Consider the following 19,840-nt stretch of genomic DNA (forward strand, 5'->3'; position numbering starts at 1 on the left):
TTCTGCTCTCTCAACTTCTGTGGATTCATCTCTGAGTTCCTGTGTCTTTTCCCTTTGTTTCTGCAGCTTCTTCTCTCCATATTCTTCTGTTTATAGACTACTCCAGTGAGAGACTTAGTACCAACCCTGGGTCATGTCTTACTGAACTAATTTAATAAAAAATCCCTTAACTGAAGTCTATCAAAGTGTCTCACCTAAAACAGGTTCATACCCACACGCATGGATTAACTCTAAGGGCATGGTCTTTTCTGGGACCCACAGAAGCACCAAACTAACACGTTTTTGTTTCTTTTTCTTGCCTGATTGCTCTGGGTAGAACTCCAATACAACGTTAAATAGCAGTGGTAAAAGCAGTCATCCTTGTCTTGTTCCTGATTTTAGGGGTTAAGCGCTCTGTTTTTCACCATTGAGTATGATAGTAGCTGTGAGTTTTTATATATGTCCTTTATCATGTTGAGGAAGTTCTCTTCTATTTTCAGTTTTTGCTTTTTATCATGAAAGGATGTTGGGTTTTGTCAGATGCCTTTCCTGCATCAAGATCAATTGATATTTGTATTTTTTTCTTTTATCCTATTAGTGTGTATTACATTGATTTTCTTATGTTGAACCACTTTTGTGTTCTATATATGTTCATTAGGTGTAGTTGATTTACAGTGATGTTCAAGAACTCTTTCCTTATTGATCTTGCCTACATGTTCTATCAGTTATTAAAAGTGGTGTATTGGAGTTTTCAACAATTGTTGTAGAAATATCTATTTCTCCCTTCAATTCTGTAAATTTTTGTTTAATATATTTTGGGACTCTGGTGTTATGTGCATATGTTTATAATTGTTAGTTTTCTTGCTGGATTGAACATTTTGCCAATATATAATGTCCTTTTGTTTCTTGTAAAATTTTTTAACTTAAAGTCTATTTTTTCTGGCAATAATATAGCCACCTTGACTCTCTTTTTCTTACTGTGTTCATGGAAAGCTTTTTCCCATCCTTTTACTTTCAACCCCTTTGTGTCTGTTTCTACAGTGAGTCTCTGTAGGCTGCATATATATGTTTTTTCATCCAATCTGCCAATTCCTGCCTTTTAGTAAGAGTTTTATCCATTTACATTTTTTTTTTTTTTTAAGATTTATTTTTATTTATTTAATTCCCCTCCCCTCCCCTGGTTGTCTGTTTTCTGTGTCTTTTTGCTGCATCTTGTTTCTTTGTCCGCTTCTGTTGTCGTCAGCGGCATGGAAAGTGTGGGCGGCGCCATTCCTCGGCAGGCTGCTCCCTCCTTCGCGCTGGGCGGCTCTCCTTATGGGTGCACTCCTTGCGCGTGGGGCTCCCCTACGCGGGGGACACCCCTTGTGTGGCACGGCACTCCTTGCGCGAATCAGCACTGCGCATGGGCCAGCTCCACATGGGTCTAGGAGGCCCGGGGCTTGAACCGCGGGCCTCCCATGTGGTAGACGGACGCCCTAACCACTGGGCCAAAGTCCGTTTCCCTCCATTTACATTTTTAAAAAGATTTATTTTATTTCTTTCCCCTTCCCCTACTGTTGTCTGCTTTCTGTGCCCATTTGCTGTGTGTTCTTCTGTGTTGGCTTGCATTCTTGTCAGGCGGCACCAGGAATCTGTGTCTCGTTTTGTTGTGTCATCTTGTTGCGTCAGCTCTCCTTGTGTGTGGCACCGCTCCTGGGCGTGCTGGACTTTTTTTGTGAGGGGCGGCTCTCCTTGCAGGGTGCACTCCTTGCACGTGGGACACCCCTATGTGGGGGGCACCCCTGCGTGGTATGGTACTCCTTGTGCGCGGCAGCACTGCACATGTGCCAGCTCACCACACAGGCCAGGGGGCCCTAGGTATCGAACCCTGGACTTTCCATATGGTAGACGGACGCTCTATCAGTTAAGCCATATATGCTTCCCTATCCATTTACATTTAAGGTAACAGCTGCTAAGGAAGGACTTAAATTTTGCCATTTAGCTATTTATTTTCTGATTGTCTTATGTTTTTGTTCCTCTACTACCCTAATTACTGACTTTTGTTTTTGTTGTTTTAGTTGACTTTTTGGTAGTTATCATTCTGATTCTCTTCTTTCCTTTTCTGTTTAGTTTTTAGTTATTTTCATAGTGGTTACCTTTGTGATTACAATTAACATGTTAACATTTATTTTGAATAATGCCAACCTAATTTCAGTTGTATACAAATGCTCTACTTCTAGACATCTCTGTCTTCCCTCATAATGTTATGGTCTCATATTACATCTTTGTACATCTTTGTATGCCAGTAACATAGATATTAATTATTGTTTAAACATTTGCCTTTTCAGTCACATAGGAAGGAAAAAGCTATTGCAAACAAAAAGTAAAATAATGTAGTTATTTCTGTTGACCCTTATAGTTAACTTTACCAGTTTATTTCTTCTCATGGCTTTGAGTTACCATCTAGTGTCCTTTTATTTCATCCTGAAGGACTCCCTTTAGCATTTCTTATAGGGCAGTTCTTTTGGTAATGAAGTACTTCACTTTTGTTTATCTCTAGATGTATTCATTTCTCCTTCACTCTTGAAAGATAATTTTGCTGGATACATACTTGGATTTACTTGGCTGACAGGTTTTTTTTCTTGAAGGACTTTAAAATTGTCATCCCACTACCTTTCAGGACTCCATGATTTCTCATGAGAAATTGGTTGCTAATCTTAGTAAGTATGCTTTGAATGTGAAGGTCACTTCTTTCTTGCTCCTTGCAAAAATTCTTTCTTTGTCTTTGGATTTTGACAGTTTCACTATAATGTATTTCTGGTATGGATCTCTTCTGTTACAATGTTTTTTTTCCTAGAATTTCTTTTTCATTCTTTCTTAGAGTTTTCATCTCTCTGTTTATATTACCCATCTATTGTTGAATGTTATACACTTTTTCCACTAGAACCCTTAGCATATTAATTATATTTATTTTGTTTTTTATTTTTTTTAAAATCTTTCATTTCATTTTATTTTATTTTATTTTTTAAATTTCTCTCCCCTTCTCCCCTCCCCCCCAGTTGTCTGCTCTGTGTCCATTCACTGTGTATTCTTCTGTGACTGCTTCTATCCTTATCAGTGGCACTGGGAATCTGTGTTTCTTTTTGTTGCATCATCCTGCTGTGTCAGCTGTCCGTGTGTGCGGCCCCATTCCTGGGCAGGCTGCACTTTCTTTCGCTCTGGGCGGTTCTCCTTACGGGGCGCACTCCTTGTGCGTGGAACTCCCCTACATGGGGGACACCCCTGCGTGGCAAGGCACTCCTTGTATGCATCAGCACTGCATGTGGGCCAGCTCCACATGGGTCAAGGAGGCCCGGGGTTTGAACTGCGGACCTCCCATGTGGTAGACGGATGCCCTAGCCACTTGGCCAACTCCGCTTCCCCATATTTATTTTAAATACTTTTTATGATAATTCTAAAATCTCTGCCATATCTGAGTCTTGTTTGGATGTTTGCTTTAGTTTTTCAGACTGTTTTTTGTCGTTTAGAATGCCTAGTAATTTTTTGTTGAAAAATAAATGACATATCAGGTAAAAGTATCTTCGGTAAATAGGCCTTTAGTGTGAGGTTTTATGCTTATCTGATTAGAAGTTAGACTATGTTTATTAGTTGCCATATCTGCAGGTGTCAGACTAAAATTTCTTCTAATTTCTTATTTTTTCCTGCTGTTTTCTTTGGGTTTCCCTAGAGACTCCTTAAAGAGAATTGCAGCTATTTCAGCAGTAATCCCCTATTATTATTTAGAAGTGCTCTTAATGTGACAGTAAGATGTGGGGAAAAGGAAAGTGTTCTGTATTCCTGTGATTGGTTCTCAGTCTTTTGGCGGGCCTATGTCGCTGGGCTGTGACCTTTACAAGTGCTTTCCGGCTCTCCACTTCCCACTTTAGGTAATATAGGAAGGCTGGAAGGGTTGTCATTGTATATTTCCCTGCCTTACTTTGGTTAGGCTCTGGTAAAACTCACTTTGGTTAGGTTCTAGTAAAACTCATATTGGTTAGACTCTGGTAAAACAGTTACCCTTGAGATTAGGCCTTTGTTAAGGAGAAAAGAATGCTCTGGACATATTTCAGAATGGTTACTTTTTGCTTCCTTCTTCCAGAAGCATGAGGGGAATATTTCTCCAGATTTCATCCTGAGAACTTGATGGGGCTCTTAAAGTAAAACTCACGAAACTGTAGGTCTCCCTCCTAAGCTTGGGCCGCCAGCAGTTCTTATCCCTCAAGCTAATCCTCTCTTGGTCTCTAGTAGTCAGTGGTGTCTTCTGCTCCTGGTAAGGTGTGGTTCTCTGTATTCACCTGTCTTTCCACTTTTTAGGTTGGCAGTTTACCCTGTGACCTCAATTGGCTCTAAGAAGAGTTGTTAATTTTTTGGTTTGTTCAGCTTTTTTTATGTTGTGAGGATGGGAATGATGAATTCTAAGCTCTTTATATGTTGGACTGGAAACTGGAGGTCTTCACTATTATTTTTTATCTTTCTTCTCATTTCTTCCCTGTTTACATTTACCACTAACCACTGAGTAACTGAATTTTTTTCACTTCTCATTCTCAGTCCCAGTTGTTATCTATGGAGCCCTACCTGCGGGGTATGGAGCCTTGCCTCCAAGATATGAAGCTCCACCTCCAGGATATGGAGCACCACCTCTGGGATATCAAGCCCCACCCCCAGGATATCAAGCCCCACCTCCGGAATATCAAGCCATTCCTCCAGGATATCAACCCCTACCTGGGGGCTATGGAGCCCCACCTGCAGGGAATGTGGCACCGCAGTCTCTTGGAAATGAGGCTTCTCATCCCTCTACCTCGTCTTCTCAGGCCTATTCTCCACATTCCAGGATGTAAACTTTGAAGATTTACCAAGCAAAATGGCACCTAAAAATTCAAGTCAAGATAAGGAGGACCTCAGGTATGTGATCATATTAAGGTATATCTGGGATAGTTCTTTCCAGCTGTTGGAAGGATAATCTTAGGGGAAGATCAAGTTTTTCTTCCAAGCCAAGATTGTTTTAATTTTAATTTTAATTAATTTTTTTATTAGAGAAGTTTTAGGTTTACAGAAGAATCATGTAGAAAATACAGAGTTCTTATAAACTAAGCCTAGGTTTTACAAGTAGAGTCAACTCTTGATTAGCTGGACTAAAGAAGGAGTAGAATCATAAGGATAATTTCCAATAATTTGCTTGATTTTGGGCAATATTTTTAGCATACCTTGAATGTAATGTGGAAAAAGCTTCCTTCCTCCTTACCCACCCCCCATTCAAGAAACATGCATTATGCTCAGTTTGCTAGGCACTTAGATATGTGTTAGAAATATCAAGTCGAATACTCAATTGTTTATCACAGCATTATTTATACTAGGGAAAGGATGGATCAAGTTAGATTTCCAATTGTAAGGGGTAATTTCGTAAATTATGGTACATCCATACACTGGAATGTTATGCAACCATTGAAAATGATGTCTCAAGGCAATAGAGAGATAAGAAACTTTTGAACGATGTACAACTTTACTTGTTTTAGGGAAATGCAACTCAAAATGAGAAACCAGTTTATCTCCACAGACTTCCAAAATTTAAAAGATTGAGAAAACAAGTATTGAGAAGGATATAGGGAAAAGGTTATTTCTGTACACCATTAGTGGGCATGTAAAAATGGTATACCTTTTTTTTAATAAACTTTATTTGGTGCATTTGATAATCGAAAATATAAACAACATTAAAAAACAGTTGAATAAAAACATACATTTCTCAATTAAATGTACTGGATACATATACAAATTTTTAAATCATACAATATATTACACAATGTGTTTGGTTTGTATGCAATCATACAGTATTTGTCCTTTTGTATCTGGCTTGCCTCACTCAACATGATGTCCTCCAGATTCATCCATTTTGTCATATGCTATTTACGACTTCATTTCTTCTTATAGCTGCGTAATATTCCATTGTGTGAATACACCACAGTTTATCCATTCATTTGGTTGATGCACTCTACTTGCCATGTGGGCAATCAGCTCACTGCGTGGGCACTTGGATCACCTCATACACACTCAGCTCACCACGTGGGCACTGGCTTGCTGCACAGGCATGCTTTTTTTTCTTCTTTTTCACCAGGAGTCCCCAGGGATTGAACTTGGGTCCTCCCATGTCGTAGGTGGAGGCCTTATCACTTGAGCCACACCTGCTTCCTAATAGATTTTTTTTATGTTGAAACAGCCTTGCATACCCAGATTAAATCACACTTGGTTGTGATGTTTAAGTCTTTTGATATGCAGCTGGATTTGATTTGCAAGCATTTTGTTGAGAAATTTTGCATCTACGTTCATTAGAGAGAGTGGTGTGTAATTTTCTTTTCTTGTAGTATCTTTAACTGGATTTAATATTAGGATGATGTTGGCTTCATAAAATGTGTTGGGTAATTTTCCCTCCTCTTCAGATTTTTGGAAGAGTTTAAACAGGATTGGTGTTCTTTTTGAAATGCTTGGTAGAATTCACCTGTGAAGCCATCTGGACTTTTCTTTGCTGGGAGGTTTTTGATAATGGATTCAATCTCATTAAATGTGATTGTTTTGTTTGGTTCTTGTATTTCTTGTAGCATCAGTCTAGGTTGGTTGTGCAGTTCTAGGAATTTGTCCATTTCATCTAGTTTGTCTAGTTTGTTGGCATACAGTTTCTCATAATATCCTCTTCTGATTCTTTTTATTTCGGTGGAGTCAGTTGTGACTTCACCCCTTTCATTTTTGTTTGTATTTATTTGCATCTTCTCTCTCTTTTTCTTTGTTAGTCTAGCTAGGGGTTTGTCAATTTTATTGATCTTCTCAAAGAACCAGTTTTTGGTTTTGTTAATTTTCTCTATTTCTTTTTTTGTCCCCAATTTCATTTATTTCTGCTCTAATCTTTATTATTTCTTTTCTCCTGCTTGCTTTGGGATTGGTTTGCTGTTCTTTTTCTAGTTTCTATAGTTGTTCAGTTAAATCTTTGAGTTTAGATTTTTCTTCTTTTTTAATATAGGCGTTGAGGGCTATCAATTTCCCTCTCCAGACTGCCTTCACTGTATCCCATAAGTTTTGCTACATTGTGTTCTTGTTTACATTTGTCTCAATATATTTACTGATTTCACTTGCAATTTCTTCTTTGACCCACTGATTATTTAGGAGTGTATTGTTTAGTCTCCACATATTTGCAAATTCACTTTTTTGCTATTATTGATTTCCAGTTTCATTCCATTATGATCTGAGAAGGTGCTGTGCATAATTTCAAATTTTTTATATTATTGAGAGCTGCATTGTACCCCACATGTGGTCTATCCTGGAGAAAGACCCATGGGCACTTAAGAAGAACGTATAACCTGCTGTGTTTGGATGCAGTGTTCTGTATATGTTTGTTAGGTCTAACTCGTTTGTCATATTGTTCAAGTTCTGTTTCCTTGTTGATCGTCTGTCTAGTTTTTCTATCTAATAGTGTGAGTGGGGTGTTGAAGTCTCCACCGATTATTGTAGAGATTTCTATTTCTCCCTTCAGTTTTTCCAGAATTTGTCTCATGTATTTTGGGGCACCCTGGTTAGGTGCATAGGTATTTATGACTGTTATATTTTCCTGATGGATTATCCCTTTTATTAATATATAATGGCCTTCTATATCGCATAACTTTTTTGCATCTAAAATCTGTTCTGTCTGATATTGGTATAGCTACCCCTGCTCTTTTCTGGTTGCTATTCACCTGAAGTATCTTTTTCCAACCTTTCACTTTTAGCCGGTTTGTAGCCCTCTGTCTAAGGTAAGTTTCTTGTAAGCAGCATATGGATGGCTCATGTTTTTTTAATCCTTTCTGTCAGTCTGTATGTATCTTTTGACTGGGGAGGCTAAACCATTCACATTCAAGGATATTACTGTAAATGCACTATTTACTTCTTCCATTTTATTTTTTGGTTTTCATATTATATTCTTATTTTTGTCTTTTTACTCTTTTGATTATCCTTTCTGCTATTCTTTCTTCTATACTCTCCTCTAAGCCTGTTTCTCCTATCTTTTTCTTTCAGGTTCTAAGGCCTCTTTTAATATTTCCTACAAAGTCGAATTCTTTTTTTTACAAACTTTCTTAGTTTCTGTTTGTTTGTGAATATTTTATACTCACCTTCATATTTGAAGGACAATTTTGCTGGATAAAGAATTCTCAGGTATATACCCAAAAGAAATGAGAGCAGTGACATGAACAGACATGTACACACAGATGTTCATAGTGACATTATTCACAATTGCCACAAGTTGTAAACAATCCAGGTGTCCATCAACAGATGAATGTATAAACAAACTGTGGTGTATTCACACAAGGAATATTATGCAGCCATAAGAAGAAATGAAGCTGTGAAGCATATGACAACCTGGATGAACCTGGAGGACATTATGTTGAGCAAAGCAAGCCAGACACAGAAGGACAAATACATATGAATGCATTACTATCAACCAAATATATTGTGTAACATATTGTATGATTAAAAAAAAATTTATAGGTGTCCAGTATATTTATTTGAGAAATGTAAAAAAAAAAAAGAAGAAGAAGAAGAATAAAAATGAGGTCAATCATTAGGTACTACATGAAAAATTTTAAGACATTGTTAAATGAAAAAAGCAAATTTTAGGAAAGTATATTGTACAGTGATTTTCAGTCCTATCTTTCTAAATGCCTCCTTTGAAAACAAGTATTTTGCACGTCATTTTTCACTATTTTAACCAAAATCCATTTACCATTAAATGTTTTTTTTTTAAGTTTTTATTTATTTAGTTATTTCTCTCCCCTTCCTCCTGCCCCCCCACCCCAGTTGTCTGTTCTCTGTGTTTGTTTGCTGCATCTTGTTTCTTTGTCCGCTTCTGTTGTTGTCAGCGGCACAGGAATCTGTGTTTCTTTTTGTTGTGTCATCTTGTATCAGCTCTCCGTGTGTGGCGCCATTCCTGGGCAGGCTGCACTTTCTTTTGCGCTGGGTGGCTCTCCTTACAGGGCGCACTCCTTGCGCGTGGGGCTCCCCTACGCAGGGGATATCCCTGCGTGGCAGGGCACTCCTTGCGTGCATCAGCACTGCGCATGGGCCAGCTGCATACGGGTCAAGGAGGCCTGGGGCTTGAACCACAGACCTCCCATGTGGTAGACGGACCCCTAACCACTGGGCCAAGTCCGCCGCCCCGTGACTTACTTTTAAAGCCTAAATATTTGTTCAACTAATCTTTGAGTGCCTTACCCAAAGCCACTGGAGCTAGAGTTTTGAGGTTTCATTTTCTTTTTTAAAGAAAGGGAAGGACAATTTCCTTCTCAGCCCCAGAGAGATGCAACAGTTTCTCCTGGGTTTCTTTTTTTTTTCAAAGATTTATTTTATTTATTTCTCTCCCCTTCCCCCACATTGTCTGCTCTCTGTGTCCATTCACTATAAGCTCTTCTGTATCTGCTGGCATTCTTGTCATGCGGCACTGGAAAACTGTCACTTTTGTTGTTGTTGTTGCATCATCTTGCTGTGTCAGCTCTCTGTGTGTGCGGTGCCACTCCTGGGTGGGCTGCCCTTTTTTCATGCAGGGCAGCTCTCCTTGTGGGGTGTGCTCCTTGTGTGTGAGGCACCCCTATGTGGGGGACACCCCTGTGTGGCACGGCACTCCTTGCACATGGCAGCACTGCTCGTGGGCCAGCTCACCACGTGGGTCAGGAGGCCCTGGGTATCGAACCCTGGACCCTCCATATGGTAGGCGGATGCTCTATCAGTTGAGCCGCAACCACTTCCCTCTCCTGGGTTACTAACACATGTCTTGCTCTCCTGTTTCACCATGTCTGTGCCTAGGATGCTTTCTACCCATCCCTCTCCCAGCATCAACACTATGTTCCCTTTGGCTGCCTGGTAAACTCCTATTTATCTGTTACAGCTCAACCCAAACTCTGTGAAATCTTCCTCAACTGGCCAGCCAGATTCAGATGTTATTTCTTCCTCCATGTCACTGCATTTTGGATAGTTCTGAAAAACAGAGGCTGTTCCATTTATTTTTTAAATTATTATTTCCTATTCTTTTCTATTATTTCCAAAATCTATACATACTCTCTACCTGCCAAACAGCAAGTCCCTCTTTCCCCATTCTCCATGCCCTGATAACCTCTAATCTACTTTCTGTCTTCACAAATTTGCTCTTTGTAGATATTTCATGTAAGTGAAACCACACAGTATTTGTCCTTATGTGCCTTATTTCACTCAGCATTATGTTTTCAAGTTTCATCTATGTTGCAGTGTCTCAGTACTCCTTCCTTCTCGTGGCCAAATAATATTCCATTGTGTATATGTACCACATTTTGTTTATCCATTCATCTGTTAATGAACACTTGGGTTATTTCCATCTTTTGGCTTTTATGAATTAATGATGCTGTGACTAATGGTGTACAAGTATCTGAGTTCTATTTTCAGTTCCTTCAGGTACTGAATGGTAATTCCATGTTTAACTTTTTTGAGGAACCACTATATTGCTTTCCATAGTGTTGCACCATTTTGCATTCCCACCAACAATGCATCAGGGTTCCAATTTCTCCATATCCTCTCAAACACTTATTTTCCATTAAAAAAAAAAAGCGATCCTTGTTGGTGTGAAGTAGTATCTCATTGTAGTTTTGATTTGCATTTCCCTAATGGCTAATCATGTTGAGCATCTTTTCATGTGCTTCCACTGCATTTTGTATATTATCCTGATTAGAGCAACTTCAGAGTATATTGTTTTATTAGTCAGGGTTCTCTAAGGAAACACAATCGACAGGAGATATCTGTAAATAGTATGAGATTTTGTAAAGTTCTCTCACATGACCGTGGGGATGCACAAGTCCAAATTCTACAGGCAGGCTGCAAACCAAAGCCTCCAATGAAGGCCCTCAATGAGTGCCTAGGAGACACTGGCCGTCTGAAACCAAGCTGGGAAATTCTCTCTAAATGCTGAAATCACTCCCCCTCTTAAGGCATTCAACTGATTTGGATAAAATGTCACTTATTGCTGATGGCAATCTCCTTGGTTGATTGTATTATGGATATAATGAGTCATCTATGCAGTAAATGTATTGGTGACTAAGTCCATAAATGTCCTTGTATTACAGTTAATCCAGTGCTTGCCTCACCAAACAACTGGATACAATTACCTGGCTGAGTTGACACGTTAGCCTAACCATCACAATTGTTATTGTTTATTTACATGTCTGTCTCTGCTCTGAACTTTGAGTTCCTTGAAAACACTTATCAGGTCATTATTTGGTATAAGACATTATGCCTTGGGCTGTGGAGAGGAGTCATTGTTGTTTAAATATGGTCCTCATTGTCCAAGAACTTACTATCCAGAGCTGTAGGGCAAGAGGGGAAATAATTGTTAATAATTGTTTGCTTCTCTCTGCCATTCTTCCTGAGAGAAGAGCTTCTGGTTCTAAAACTAGGTTTCTGGCTTTCCTCGTTGGGTTCCCTTACCCTGGGTGGAATGTCTGAAAAACAATTAAAAAAAGAGAAGAAAGAGACGGGGAAGGAAACTCCTCTCTCAATGAGAATTGCAATCAGCTACAAATAAAAGATAACCAACTGTACTGGTTTAAATAGATATTTTCCTCGCATAACAAAAATGCAGGAGGCAGCAAACACAGGTTGATACAGCAGCTCCATCATGTTCTCCAGGGCCCAGCTCCTTTTACCTGCCAGTTCTGTCATCCCTAGGATAGTTGCTTCATGGTCAAGATGACCACTTATCTCCAGGTATCCAGTCTACATGCAAGGCAGGAAAAAAGGGAGGGCGGAGGGATGTACCAACAGCAGCAGTCCTCTCTTTATCAAGAAAACTCTGCAGAAGGTCTCAGTGGTCAAAACTGGCCATTCCTTGCTGCAAAGAAGTATGGGAATTACTGGAGCAGAATGTGGGCTGGGCACCCTGAACAAAGGAAATGGCAAGGAAGAAAAGGGAAGTATGAGGGAGCAGCTGTAGCTCGTTGATTGAGCACCTACTTCCCACATACAAGGTCCCAGGTTCAATTCCCAGTACCTCCTAAAATAAATAAATAAGGGAAGCATGAATTGGGCTGGGAGGTGCCCTGGGGTTCCCCCAGTGTATGAGTTGGGCTAATAGCTCTTACCCTTGGGCTTGCTTGAAGTGTCTCTTGTGCTCTTAAAAAACCAAGCCTGGCTCAGAGCAAGGCATTCTGGAGTGCCCCACCATTTCTGGAGTGGGCTTCATAGAGGCCACATGTCACCCACCTAATTCCACATCAGGCATCTATTACACTGGGGATAATTATGTGTGGAGAGTGACTTCCTTCTGCTTCCTCTTTTTATTGTTGTTTCTCTTTTAAATAAAATATGAAATATTTAATGCATGTAAAGTGATATGTAAATTTTAGGTAAGCAATGAAGAATAATGATAAAGGGAACTCATCACCTGACCACTCAAGTAGAACATTACCTGAAGCATCAGTGCTCTGTGTGTGGCTTCTCTCCCCTCTCATCCCAGTGCCCTCCAGGTAACCACCCCCAGGGCTTGTCCCGGCTTCCTGCTGCTCACACTCTGGCCAGCACCTGAGAGACTCTGATTTTTGCCAGTCTAGTGAGTGTAAAGTGGTATCTCATGGTTTTGATTTGTACCTCCTTGATTGCTAATGAGGTCATGTATAATTTGTTTATTTATTAGCAGTTATGTTTCCTCTTCTGTGAATTGCCTGCCTGTGTCTTCTGCCCTCCTGGTTTTCACCCCTACATTGTTGGGGACTGGTACTGGATACTCGGCTTCTTACTCACTCCCAGGGCTCCCTCTTTCTCTCCGTCCCCATACCCCTTCCTCCTCTCATCGTTGGTAACCTTCCCCGTGGGTCTAGTGCTCACCACATCTGGCCTGCAGACACTGACCTGGGTGGGTCCTTTGCATCTGGGCCTTCCTCCCACTGGACTCACCCAGCCAGTTCTACTCACCTTTCAAAACAGCCCAGTTCTTTCTTCTGAGAAACTTTTCCTGAACTCCCCTTTTAGGGTAGTTGCTCTTTTGCTGACTTTGTATTGTACCCTCTGGGTGTTTCCAGTGAAGTACTGTTCCAGTCCTAGTGGAGTTTTTTTGCATCCCTACCTTCCCTATAACCTGTGAGCTTCTTGAGAGCAGAGCCTGTAACCCATTGTTTGGGCCTGGCAGAAGCTGTGGCACAGGGTGGGTGTCTAGTTAATACTTGTTGAGTGAATGAGTGAATAAAGACACAAACAAATTGTACCCTATTTCTTGATTTATTATACACACATATACAACATACGTATACACTACAGAGTTCTGGCCACCAGTTGAAGATTTATAATTTGCAGAATCAGTTTTGTCTTACAGAGTCTCGAAAAAGATTAGAAATTAAAATTCATACTTTAGTAAAATCTGTCCCGTCTCTGGCTGGTTGAGTAGAGTGGTCCTGAAAGCATGGGTTATAATTCATCTCTTCACAACTCACAACCATCATTTATATAGTTCCTACCAGAAAAAGTCACTTTGGGCAGGGTGGTCCTGTAGATCTTTTCTGGTGTTTAAAGGCCTTGAAAAGTGACTTAATGATAATTAGATAATTGGGTACCAAATAATGTGCTAAGCATTTTATAAGTATTATCTCATTTAGCCCCTGTAGGAGTCCAGTGAGTTGGGTTCTACTATTATCTTCATTTTACAGCCAAATATCCTGAAACTTGAAGACCTTGGGAAAGCAGAGATCTCATAACTATTAGGTGTGTGGAGGCAGGACATGGCTTCTGAACCTGGTTCCTAACCTCTGACTTGGGAGATTGCTCTCCTGTACCTTCTTTTCATCCCATAGGTGCCAAGCAGTAGATGCAGTTCCTGGGCAAGTACTGGCCTGATCATGCCAAAAGTAAGTTATATGAAATATTATAAGATAAGAGCCATGGGAAGAAATAGAACAGAGTAAGGGAGGTCGGGAATGCTGAGGGGGCAGCCCAGGGATGGATTGCATTAGGGGAACCTTGTTGAGATGACATTTGAGCCAAGTCTTGAAAGATAAAGGAGGTGAGGGAGCTAGCCATGCAGATATCGGAGAAGATTTTTCTAGGCAGATGCAACAGCCATTGTCAAGGCAGCTTAATTCCAAAGTGCCTTTCCCTACACTCAGTACCTCAAAACAGATGCATGTGAGCAGGCCTCTGTTCTCAGGGAAGATGCTTGAAAGCTGGTTGCAGGCCAACCAGAGCAGGAGAAATAGAACCAGTTCACCTAAAAGGCTCAGGGATGGGGACTGATATCAGGGTTCTCATTAAAAGCAGGCCCCTTCCTGAGCATGTCCTGAGGAGAAAAGAGAAGATAAAATAACCAAAGAGCCTGGGGTCACCCTGTTCTTACACCCTTGATTAAAATCTACCATCCCCACACCTCTGCCTGGCCTTGGTCTCTCCATTTCCCAAGGTCTGTGTGTACTGCATTGCCTTGTGCTGGTAACTCCGGGACCACAAGTAGGGCAGCTTGGATGTGGCCTGGCTCTCGCCTTCCTGTCTGGGCTCTGCTTGTCCTGCTTCACCCTGTTCCTCGTCTGGTTCCAAGCGAGATGGATCATCTCTGTGCTGACATCTCTGAAAAATCGCCTTGATGGAGCATTCACCTGACTAGGGGAAGCCTGTTGTCTGCCTTTCCTTGGAGAGGAAGGGACAGAATAAATTGACATGAGAGCTTGTGGGCTGACTGTGTTTGTTGTGTGCCCCTTAGCGTGTCCTGGGCTTCCTAAGGTCAGGTCAGTCAAGCATTTACTGAGGCTGCCCTGTGCCAGTCCCTGTGCGCTGAGGAGTCAGACCCAGCCCTGCTCTCGAGAGTAGACTGCCCCAGGTATGGACAATTTCCTTATGTTTTATGAGCATGAACCCTATCCCAGATCCCACCGCCCCTCAAGTGTCGGATGGGAAGAGATAGGAACTGTGCCTCGCATGGGACCCCAGTGGAGGTGGTGTGCACCTCCATCTCTGAGCTGCTCTGATGGTCTTGCTTGCCCTGGTCCTCAGGCCCTTGTTGGGGTCTTGGCATACTTCAATTTGGGAACCATTTTAGAAATATTTCTGCTCAAGGTTGGGCTTCTCCCTTGGACCCAATTTTGACATTATGCCTGTGGCTCTTCCTGATGACCAATGGGAGAGAGACACTCCTGCTTCCTGACAAGAGGGCCTTGAGAGAGGTCTGCATGGGGCTTGGAGGAGGGGCTTCTCACCAGCCTGAGGTGGTCCCACAGGCCTCCTGGAGGAGGGGATGCCTATGCTGAGATCCAAGGACAAGCAGGACTTAGCTAAGAGAGCTAGTGGGTGAGGGAGAGGGGGAAGCGTGGAGCGGGGGTAGGGGTAAGGCTGGAGAGGTCAGGAGGGGTCAGATGGTAAGAGACCTTCTGTGTCACACCAGGGCCTCAGGCTTTATCTTGAAGACTATAGAGAGCCATCAAAAGGTTTTGCCCAAGTGGGCAGCTGATGAGATTTACATCTGAGAAAGAAGTTCCTGGCATCTGGTGTGGAATCCTGACTGCAGGTAGGAAGACCAGTGAAGGCCTCTTGGAAAGGTCCAGAAAACAAGAATGAATGGCAAGAAGGTGAGGGGTCATGGCCTTGTTTCTGGCCTGGGCAGTGCGTGCATGGCAGTGCCAGTCATGGAGATAAGGAAGGCAGAGGGTCTGGGCAGCTGGGCCTCCAGTGCCCCAACCAGGAGGCATTGCCCAGGTCCTCACCTGCAAATCTCCCTGCCCCCTTCCCAGACCGAGATCTAAAAAGGAGATGAGGAATGGGGGGCCCATTTAAGGGAAGAGCCTCTTATTTCCCACGGTGTTTTAAATGCCAGGGGGTCCCAGGCTTAAAGGCAAAACCACCATGTAGAAAAACCCGGGCCTGAATAATTCCTTTTTCAGAGCCCATTCTGAGTGCTTCACATAAATTATTAGCTCATTTAATTATTAAGCAACGGTCCTAGAGAAGGAGCTCTGATCAAACTTTATGGACAGAGCATAAGCCCAGGGAGATGAAAGAGCTTGCTCAAGATTGGCACTTGTAAATGATGGAGCCAGGATTTCAATCTAGCTAGTAAAATGCATAAATCACCATATGCAGCTTGTTCTCATTCTATAAACTGGGCAGTTTTAATGAGGAAAATCACCCCAATTTAGTATATTACATACCCCGAGTCAGTGTAGAAGGTAGTCAGTATGCACTGCCTTTGTTCAGTTTCTCTTGCATTTCCTCCTTGAAGAGGTAAACGGTCTCTTTCAGCTGGAAAGTCAGTCTTTGTAGGACCCCTTTCCCCATACGCACTCCACCCTTGGACTCTGGGAGAATTTTCTAAGATCTGGTTTAGTGTCTTTAAACAGCAATCCAGGTTTTGGGTTTTCCTCAAGTAAGTTTAGAAACTCTATACTCTTGACTGAAGAGACTGGTGGTAATTGGGAAATAGATACTTTTCACACTCCCCCCACCCCCCAAAACAACCTTTTGTCTGTATTTTACCTCCAATATGTCTTTGGCCTGAGCCTGTTGCCTCAGTAGCCCCTCCCCACTGCCACTCAGTCATAGAGGTCTGGCCAATTCCTCTTCATCTTCACTGCAGCCACCCCCATCCCGGCCTCCCTCTCTCTTGCCTGGACGCTTGTAAAGTTGATTCCTAGGTTGATGTGCCTGTTGGGGTCCACAGTGGTTATCTGAAGAGAGATTGTAACATAAAGGAGTGTTCACTATATAGTTGTTGTCTAAGGCAACTGAAATGACAGGAAAAAAAATGTTAACTTCTCATGGAGGTAATGATTGCAGAAAGCAGCTTCCACCTCTACAGCTAGGGGAAGAAAGGGAAGAGACTGGAATTATTAAAATCTAGCCACTTAGAAGATGAATCCACTGGAATGGAAGAGGCACTGCTTAACTAGTGCTGGTGCCTCAGACTCGGACAAGGGACCTGTGGGGCTGGGAGTGGACCTCTGAGAAGGGGCACTGGCCAACTGATGCTGGTGTCTCTTAGACAAAGCTAAAGTTGCAAATGTTAGAAAACCTGCAAGCTGGACTCAGCTACTGTTAATGGAATGAATTTCTGTTGCTGGGGTGAAGAAGCATGACCCAGGTGTCATACTCATAAGAGAGGAAGCTTTCATGCTCCTCCAGTCTTTCAGTCTCCCTCTTGCACACGTTATGGGCAGAGCCTAACAGGGAGCCAGTTAACAAATTAGAAATGAGGCAGCCCCACCCCACAAAGCAGAGAAGAGAAGGATGGATTGGGAACTTAATGGTACAGCCTGCCTCCAGTCTTGTCTACTCCCATCCATCCTGCACACAGCAGTCAGGGGGACCTACCATGTTTCCGACCACCCACCCTCACATGCTTAGAACCTGAGATGAGGTACAGGCAGGCCTGAGTGCCACCTCCCCCTTCCCACACACACACACTTGTAGGCCTGTGGAGCCATACTCAGTTCTGGGCAGTTCTTTGAACATGTCACCATTTTCTTTGTTCCTTTTGTTCTTCAACAGTCCCACCTACTCACCATTTCAGGCCCAACTCAGTTGTCCCCTCTTCTGAATCTCTCTTGCCTCTGCCTCTCCCCCTAGCCCCAGCTTCACCACTCTGTCCCGTGTCCTAGACAAATGTCAGTCATTGCTCTTATCACCCTTTGCTGCAGTCTCAGATGTGTCATCATCCTCCCTAGACTGCAACTTCTTGAAGGCAGGAGCCCAGTATCCAGCAGAGTAGGTGTCAAGATGGAAATGCCCATGATAGGAACGGGCCCTCAGAAGAGGGGGGAACCAGTGCAGATGAAGAAAGATTTAAGAGATATACCAACCAAATCCAATTTGTGGTCCTGGCTTGACTTTTATTTTTAATTGATATAATTCATATACCATAAAATTAGCTATTTTAAAGTATACAATTAAGGAATTTTTATTATAGTCACATAGTTGTGCAAACCCCTCCCCAGGATTTGTTGGTGTAGCTACTTGTAGCTGTTGATGTTTAGTGACTTTTCTGAAATAATTCTGTAATATCTATATATTTGTTGTGTGTGGCCATGGAAAGCTCTACTGAGTTAGCTTAGTGGTCAGCTAATGATTGGACAGATATTTCCTTAAATGCCTAGAACCAAAAAGCGACCCAGCCTTTGCCAGGGGGCTGTGTGTACCTGTTCAGGCACACCTTCAACACCAGTCAGGAAATTTACAACTCTGCTTTAGCCTCACTTCCTGCTTGTGCAGTGCCTCAAGGTCATTAAGAGGTGAGAATTTAGGGCCTTCTCAGGTCCTTCCTGAGCATGAGCACAGCCCTGACATGCACATTCCCAGGTATATGTTGAAGATTTTCAGAGCCCCTGTGGCAGTTTGATATTAGTTATGAATTCCAAAAAGATATAGATGATGTTTGTGAACTAGACTGTACCTTTGGGCATGATAACCCTTTGATTTCATTAGATTCAGCTGAAATGTCTGATTAAATTATGTTAAGATTAGGGCTTTGATTCAGCCACATCACTAGGGCACGTAGGGTTGAGTCCCCACCCCCTTGGTGGATTGATTAAAAAAGACCCTTACACAGAAGTAGATACATGGAGAAAAACACAGGAAGAGAGAACGCCATAGACATGGCAGAGGTCCTAGGAAGAGATAAGCCTGATAGTGTATGCTGACCTTGTGAAGAGACCAGAGCAGCTGAACCAGTAAAGAAACAAGCCCTGGGAATAAAGACAAGCCTTATGCCAGCCTACTGCTGCAATTAGAAGAAGCTGAGACCACGGAGCCTTAAGAGCAGGAAGGCAGGCTGAATCCTCGCAGACATCACCCACCATCTTACTTCAACACGTGGTGAATGACTTTGTGTGAGAAAGTATCTCTTATGGTACTTTGAGTTGGATTCTTTAGGGCCTTGTGACTGTAAGCTTCTACCCCAAATAAATACCCTTCGTAAAAACCAAGAGAGTTCTGGTAGTTTGGATCAGCACCCTTTTGGCTGATTAATACAGCCCCTATGGACATCTCATTCCTCAGCTTTTTAACTTAAGATTTTTGGTTGGTTTGTTCTTGGCCCCAACTGTTATCATTGCCTCAGTTGGGTAACCACTCTGAAAAATCACTCATCTCTGCCCTCTAATTTGAGTAAGGTTTAACAGGGCTTTTGGATGGGATCTTCCAGCAACCACAGATAAGTCAAATCATGACTCCTCTTTGGGAAACAGGCTTTGAAAAAGTTCCAGCTCCATTCTGCTCTCCCTGGTCCTGGGAATGCAGGCTGCCATTTTTCAAGGTTGCCACTGGAGCTGGGCAGTGGGGGATGGGAATAGCGTAAATTAAGAACAAATTTCACTCTTCTTCCTTCAGTCATTTTGACTAAATGCTCTCTGGGTAGTTGCAAACCTTTGGATTATTTCCAAAATTCTGAAAAAGTTGATTTTGATAATATGTGAGTTTTTACATTGCTTTAATGGAGAGGTGAACTTCCAGAGGTTCTTTTTTTTAAAAAAATTTATTTATTTATTTAATCCCCCCCCTCCCCCGGTTGTCTGTTCTCTGTGTCTATTTGCTGCATCTTGTTTCTTTGTCCGCTTCCGTTGTCAGCGGCACGGGAAGTGTGGGAGGCGCCATTCCTGGGCAGGCTGCACTTTCTTTTGCGCTGGGCGGCTCTCCTTACGGGCGTACTCCTTGCGTGCGCGCATGAGCACTGCGCATGGGCCAGCTCCACACGGGAGGAGGAGGCCCGGGGTTTGAACCACGGACCTCCCATGTGGTAGATGGACGCCCTAACCACTGGGCCAAGTCCGTTTCCCCAGAAGTTCTTACTGCACCATTTTCACTGATGTCCCTTGCTTAGATCTTGATTTGAACCATAAAAACA

The 19,840-nt window shown here is 42.3% G+C and overlaps 1 protein-coding gene across 1 annotated transcript in view; it reads left to right on the top strand.

Annotated features, from left to right (window-relative positions):
• The window catches only part of WBP2NL (WBP2 N-terminal like), a 68,665-nt gene extending 53,984 nt beyond the window's left edge, over positions 1-14,681 (top strand). The window contains exons 6-8 of the mRNA XM_058308847.2: positions 4,546-4,899; positions 13,815-13,868; positions 14,417-14,681. Of these exons, the coding sequence (XP_058164830.1) occupies positions 4,546-4,835 (290 nt within the window). The 3' untranslated portion in view covers positions 4,836-4,899; positions 13,815-13,868; positions 14,417-14,681. The remainder of the gene's footprint in view (positions 1-4,545; positions 4,900-13,814; positions 13,869-14,416) is intronic.
• Positions 14,682-19,840: the final 5,159 nt, after the last annotated feature.

This window comes from Dasypus novemcinctus, chromosome 12 (assembly GCF_030445035.2).
Source record: "Dasypus novemcinctus isolate mDasNov1 chromosome 12, mDasNov1.1.hap2, whole genome shotgun sequence".
In the NCBI taxonomy this organism is placed as follows: domain Eukaryota; kingdom Metazoa; phylum Chordata; class Mammalia; order Cingulata; family Dasypodidae; genus Dasypus; species Dasypus novemcinctus.